Source organism: Pteropus vampyrus, unplaced genomic scaffold, assembly GCF_000151845.1.
Source record: "Pteropus vampyrus isolate Shadow unplaced genomic scaffold, Pvam_2.0 Scaffold278, whole genome shotgun sequence".
Classification (NCBI taxonomy): domain Eukaryota; kingdom Metazoa; phylum Chordata; class Mammalia; order Chiroptera; family Pteropodidae; genus Pteropus; species Pteropus vampyrus.
In genome coordinates, this window is record NW_011889059.1 from 421,813 (window position 1) to 428,803 (window position 6,991).

Sequence of the window (6,991 nt, forward strand, 5' to 3'; positions counted from 1 at the left end):
GCCTCCAGCCTGACCCCGCTCTGCCGCAGCAGCAGCTCCTTGATGCTCTCGAAGAAGGCGGCCACGCCGCCGGGGCTCACGTACTGGCCGCCGCCGCGCCGCACGGCCGCCAGCACCAGCGTCCGGTTGTCCTGCTCCAGGGCGCCGTACAGCTGCACGGCGGTGCCCAGGCCGGCCAGCTGCGCGCTGGCGGTGCGCAGGAAGGGCAGGTAGTGGTTCGCCAGGAAGTCCCTGACCGTGGGGACGCCCAGCCGCAGGACGACGCTGCTGTCCACCGTGGCGTTGGAAAAGCCCGCGAAGAACACGCGGACGCTGCTGGTGACCGGGCCGTGGAGCCCGTCGTCGCTGAGCACGGCCAGCTCGAACGTGCCGTCCGCCGCCCGCGGCTGCGCGCTCAGGTCGCAGGTGCCCCTCGGGATGCTGAACAGGCCGGCCACGCCCGCCGTCAGCGAGCAGCGGAAGGTGTCGGCCACGTCCGGGTCCTGCGGCTTCACCGAGCCCAACGTGCCGCCGGGAAACACGGTGCCGAAGTAGTTCACGAAAATCTCCACCGCCCGGGGCTGCGACGGGTTGTCGTTCTGGTCGATGACGGTGACGCGCACGGTCCCCGTGGACGACATCTGCGGCACGCCCGAGTCCCGTGTCACCACCGACAGGTAGAAGTGCGCGATCTGCTCCCGGTCGATCTCCCGCGTCGTGCTCAGCACGCCGGCCGCGCTCAGGCTGAAGTAGTTGGTGGCCGGGCCCGTGCTCAGCAAGTAGTAGGTGAAGGGACCCTGGTTCGGGGGCAGGTCAGGATCCGTGGACTGCAGCGTCGTCACCAGGGTTCCCGGGCGCTTGTTTTCCATGACCTCGCCTTCGCAGACGGTCAGCACGGGCCCGTTGTCGTTTATGTCTTCCAGGGTGACCAGCAAAGAGGCGCTCCCCGTGGCGGAGGGCGTCCCCGAATCGACGGCCAAAACCGTGAGGTTATAGACGGGCAGGGTTTCTCGATCTAGCTCTGCGGTGACGGTGATCTGCCCCGTCTGCGGATGGATGGAAAAGGCGCCATTCTCGTTCCCTGACCCGATGAAGTACGAAAACCTGCTCCAGCTGGGGACGGAGTCCGAGTCGAAGGCACTGACAAAGGTCACATGAGTCCCCATCGGGACCCCTTCACTGATCTGAACGCTGTAGACGGTTAGACTAAAAATGGGCGGGTCGTTGGCATCGAGCACGGTGATGTTCACAGTGACCTCGTCTACGTCGGCACCCCTGATGCTGCCAAAATTCTTGGCCAGGACCTTCAGAGATACCCTTTCTTCTTTTTCTCTGTCAAGGAGTCCAGAAACATAAATCTGTCCAGTCTTCTTATTGATCTGGAATCCCTTCTTTCTGCTATTACCAAAAATCAGGTAGTGTACCTCGCCGTCGGCGCCCAGGTCCCGGTCGCTGGCAAACACTTCTCCCACGAGCGTACCCCTAGGAGCTGCTTCTGAGATTTCGAAATAGTAACGTTTGGAAACGAAGCGCGGCACATACTCATTTGTCCCTTTCAGCTGAATATTAACAGTGGCGAAGCTGCACCTTTCTTCGTCGGGGACATTGAAAGCTTTCACAGTCAGGTGGTAGCTCTGCTTGGTTTCAAAATCCAAGAAGCCTTGAGTGGTGATGACTCCCGTGTTGGGGTCGATGACAAAGAGGTCACTGTCAGATGACTGCACAGCATAGGCGATCACGGCATTGGTTCCAGAGTCGGCATCGGTCGCATTGAGGTGGATAACGGTGGTCCCGCTCGGGGCATTCTCCAAAACGGTCGGCAAGTACTCATCGGGGAGGAATACCGGAGAATTGTCATTCACGTCAATCACATTGACGGTCACACTGCAGTAACCGGTTCTTGCAACCCATCCTCCATCCGTGGCACTGACGGTCATTTCATGTTTCTGGCATAGCTCATAATCGAGCGCTTTGGCGAGTGTTAAAACGCCCGTGGACGAGTTGATCGCAAAAACGCCCCCCTCGTTGCCCGAGGAGATGCTGTACCTGATCACGCCATTCATGGCCGCGTCTCTGTCTCGTGCGGAAACCGTCCTGACCATGGCCCCGATGCTGTGGCTTTCAGGGAGGGCTGCGGTCACATGGGTCTGAGAGAATTCGGGGGTGTGATAGTTCTCCTCAGTAACAACTATCTGAACAGTTGCTTGGGAGGAGAGTGGCGGGTTCCCTTTGTCCTTGGCAGTGACAGTGATCAGAAAGTTCTGATTCAAGTCAGAAATCAGGGACGATGCCACCGAAATCCACCCCGTGTTGTTGTCCAGTTTAAACTTCCCTGAATGATTTTCACCAGAAACGAAGTACTCCACTTCAGAATTCAGCCCAAAATCTTTATCATCTACCGCAGTCACTCTGATTAACTTTGTACCAACTTTAACATTTTTGGTGACTGGAGTAAAATATTTAATTTTAAGAAACTGAGGTGCATTGTCATTACTGTCCACTATGTTGATGGTGACAGTTGTCTCACTAAGTAAGGAAGGGTTCCCCCGATCTGAAGACGTCACTATGAAACTGTGTCTGTTGATGTTCACATTACTGAAGCCGCTGACATTCTGGTATTTTAAGACCTGTTTGCTGAAAATCTCTCCTGTGGTGGCATTAATCCTGAAATACTCTGACTGAGATTTTATAAAATAAAACACTTGTCCATTTGACCCCTCATCAGGATCCGTTGCAGACACCTGAGTCACTTTAGAGCCAATTTCAGAAAGTTCAGGGCAATCTAAATAATAGGAGGGTCTGCTGAATCTTGGAGCATTGTCATTGACATCTGTCACAAATATTGTGACATCTGTACTTACGGTCCAGCCAGAGTCATGTGCAGAAACTCGGATTCTGTAACGGTCCGTATCTTCTCTATTCAAAGGCCTACTAATGACAATATCCCCCGTGCTGGGGTTAATTGTAAATGGAAGACTTCTGTCTATTATAGAATATCTACTAACGGCATTTACACCGATGTCTTCATCAGAAGTTGTGACACGTGTAACTGTGTATCCTAATGGAGAATTTTCAGGAACATGGGCACTGAATATTTGAGAAAACTTGGGGGCATTATCATTTTCATCTAAAATGTTAATGATGACTTTCACTGAGGTACTCTGAGAAGGGGACCCTTTGTCCGAGGACTTTATGGTCAGCACATACTGCAAGATTTTTTCCCTGTCTAAAGGTCGAATGCTTCTAATTTCACCAGTAGCATGATTGATGCTGAAACTGTGTTCTTTGTTGCCGTTTACAATTTCATAATCTATCTGTCCATTGGGCCCACTGTCCTTATCCATCGCTGAGACAGTAAGTATTTTGCGAGGAGAAAGGTTTTCCAATATTTCAGCTACAAATGGATCTTCCTTAAAAACCGGGGAATTATCATTGACATCTAACACGGTGATGTCGAGTTTCTCGTAAGAGGAAAAAGGAGGGAAACCTCCGTCTCTGGCCTCGATCCATACAACAAACTTTTGGATCCTTTCAAAATCCAGAGGCTGGCTAATGGACACCTGTCCAGTTAGCTGATCGATTTGGAACGTGTTGCCGAGATTCCCACTTGCAATGTAATAGGACAAAGGCTCGCCTCTCAAGGAGGACCCCGTAACAGTGGTGACGTGAGTGCCCACCGGCTGGTTTTCGGGGAACATGAACGTTCGCTCTTTGGCTCGCACTTTAGGGAAGTCTGCCTTGTTCACAAATCGGACAGTCACCGTTGTAGAGTCTGTCTTTGGAGATGGGCCACCGTCTTTCACGTGTACAGAGAACGTCACTTCTGAGGCTCCGTTTAGTGGTCCAGCTGCCATGATAGCTCCCCTCAGCGGGTCAATGTGAAATTTTTCAGAGTTTCTACCCGAAAGGGAGTAATGCAGTTCAGAATTGGGTCCGATATCAGCATCTGTGACTGTGACGGCAAAGACGAAGGAACCTATAAAAGAGGGAGCACGCAGTTATCACAGGGACCCCGAATACGGCCTCCACAGGAGCTTATGCGTATAAAACACTGTATTGCTGCCTATGTGGTTTTACTTTCTCGTGGTTAAGGGGAGAACAGTGTCTCCTACATCATCTCTGAAGTTCCCAACTCAAAGCTACTCAATGGTGGTCTTCGGGGGCTGGCCTGCTGTTTTCTGACTGAAGCCTATGCGGTCTGCGGGAGTTCACACCACTCCGTGTGCCTTAGAGAGAAGCACAGAGAAGAGCAATGGCCGATCAACGCACGACATGGTTCCCAGGGGGAAAACCTGTACATCACACAACTGCCAACAGCATGTTGACACGTGAGCTCGGACAGCTACGCTTCTGCCCAGCGTGAAAAGATAATTGCTCGATTATTTCTTAAAACATCTTTGAATTACCATATATGTGATCATATCAACACAAATGATGTTGAAAAATGACTGTTGACTCCCTATACCCACTATTTCCTGCAAAATTCTTTTCCCTGTGAGCTGCTATCTCATGGAGGCAAATCCTCTACATATGCATATATGTACATATAACTCTATACATCAACTAGAACAATTGTGAAGTGCTAAGAAGTAAGAGCTGAGAAGGGACCTCGTGTGATTCCAAAAGTGAGCGCTTGGGACGCATGCCGATGGAACAGGCTGGTGGAGACATGCAGACACGCTGCCGGAAGGCCGTGTTTTCGAGATGCTCGTTCAGAAACCTTTCCCAAATCTGCACGCCTATCCCCGCAGAGGGTTTCTGACAAAACTGAAAGTCATTTATTTAAAAAAAAAAAAAAGGGGGGGCAAGTGATTGTGACTAATTACGTCTCACGCGGAGAAGATGCTTCAGCCTTCCCTCTCTGTAGAGAGGCCACACATCGCCACATGGTGGACATGACTGGACGCTGCCGCCAGTGTCACTGCAGACGAAGACCTTCGCCAGGGACTTATGACCCGTATATGGGCACTTCTTTTGGATAGAAAGTTGGCACAAAAATTTATGAACTGTACCCTTTCAATTGGTAGCAATTAGACAGTCTCAAGTGACTACAAGATCAAAGATCACTGAGAGGAGGAATCCTGGCTCCATTTATTTTTTCTCCTAATTAAAAATATTTTAAAGCAAGGACAATTAAATTAATTATGGTCTTTATTTGCATCTTTTCCTGTTTGAAAACTCCTCTCACACACTACAGATGGCAGATGATGTTCCTGAGAGAGCATGTCATTCTTTTCAAACAAGCAAATGAAACCAAACTAAATTTAAAAGCGATGCAGCATAATAAATACGTATCGTCAATACAAACGTGGTTCATTAATGGCTCCGTAAACTTACTAACAAACAAACCTGCATCTCTCAAAACTGGAATAAAATCATAATAGAAATAATAATAATTTATTAGAACTATTCATTCATTAGACATTTTGAAAATGTATCTATGAAGCACTGCAGTAAAATATTCGTTTTCCACCAACAAATAGAGTTGAATGCCTATTATTCCCCAGATGTTTCAGGTGCCAGGATCTGGCATGAAAAAAAGAGACAATGTCCCTCCTCTCAGGGGACTCGCACGCAAATTACATCTCCAGGCAGGACCCTCCTCAACTCCAAAGTCATTTTAACCATTTAACTGTCATGCTACTATTTTAATTATTTAAGAATACTCAAGTAAGATTAGGAAATAGTACTAGGAAAGATATGGCGATTACAAAATCTTAAACAGAGCTGGTCTGGAAAGAAAGAATTAATTTATGAGATTCGACGTTCCTTTAATTTTCTTAGGCAAAAAAAGGTGAATTTTAGAGCATATGCAAACTTAGGCTATATCAAAAATAAACATGTTAAAATAACAGAATGTATCTAAAGAGCATGTCCAGTGCATAGTTTCTGTTTATTCATGACCCAAGAGTTGATTTGATTACCTGGAGACGTTGTAGACGGGATGTGTGTGACATATGGGTGATGCTGAAACCTTGGTGGATTGTCATTGACGTCGGTCACCGTGACCAGCACACTGGTGGAACTGGAAAGAGGCTCTGGGGATCCAGCGTCACTGGCGACCACCACTAAGGTGTAATTATCTTTTGTTTCCCGGTCCAGCAACGCACTGGTGATGATCTGTCCCGTGGATGGGTTGATGGTGAACTGAGAGTTTCCACCGATGATCCTGTAACTGAAGCAGAGAGCGGAGGGGGCCGTGATTCCTGCAGTTATAATACTGTGCAGCATCTATTTACTGTAATTCAAAAACTGAGGCAGAAATGTAAAGAAAGACATTGTAAGTAAGATCACGCAACAAAGAACAATACGGCTAGGAGATAAATATTTCAAATTTTATGTGAATATCACACTGACAGTCTTTATTGTGAGATGTCCAATGACCTCGAGCAGATCCTCTCAAGGTTTGTGGGCTTCTTAAATCATGCAAGACCCCAAAATACACCCAGAAGACTGTAGCGTTTTAAACAGACAAGCCTAAAAGCATAAATCAGAGCATTGCTCTAATATTGTGGTTAAGGGCCAGGATCACAAATGAACATCTGTTAAACGAATCTAAAAAATAGTTTTCCGCTGTGCGCCGTAACATCCCAAAGAAGATCAGTTGAAGATCTTCTTCTCTCAAGTCAAAACACTGTATTTGACACATATTGACTCTCCAGAATGACTGAGGAGCTGATTATTTATACAGAGCATTCCTAGTTACTAATTCTCTCATTTGTCACCCCTCACGCAGCCATGCTGCTTTGCTTTCTTACTGTCAGGAGAGGTGTGGCATCTTCATGGACATTTTGATGCTAACCAGATTGGTTAACCGACTGGGCTTTCCACTGAGAATAGCTTCCCTCCTCTTTCTGAAGAGGAAAACTATCTGTATATATTCCTGAGGGATCGGCCAGGGAAGAAGATCCTAAGTTTGAAGTTTCAGAAGCTGGCTGTGGTCCATAATTTTTAAAGTTGGAGAGTAGTAAAGAAATAGATGTCCTTTATACCAAGAAAGACATGCCCTTGT

At 48.0% G+C, this 6,991-nt stretch overlaps 1 protein-coding gene across 1 annotated transcript in view; it reads right to left on the reverse strand.

Moving 5' to 3' along the window:
* FAT4 (FAT atypical cadherin 4) overlaps positions 1-6,991 on the reverse strand; it is a gene marked incomplete at its 3' end in the record, with an annotated part of 162,370 nt that overhangs the window by 32,096 nt on the left and 123,283 nt on the right. The window contains exons 8-9 of the mRNA XM_011375891.2: positions 5,904-6,154; positions 3-3,955 (exon numbers count right to left, since the gene is read on the reverse strand). Of these exons, the coding sequence (XP_011374193.1) occupies positions 3-3,955; positions 5,904-6,154 (4,204 nt within the window). The remainder of the gene's footprint in view (positions 1-2; positions 3,956-5,903; positions 6,155-6,991) is intronic.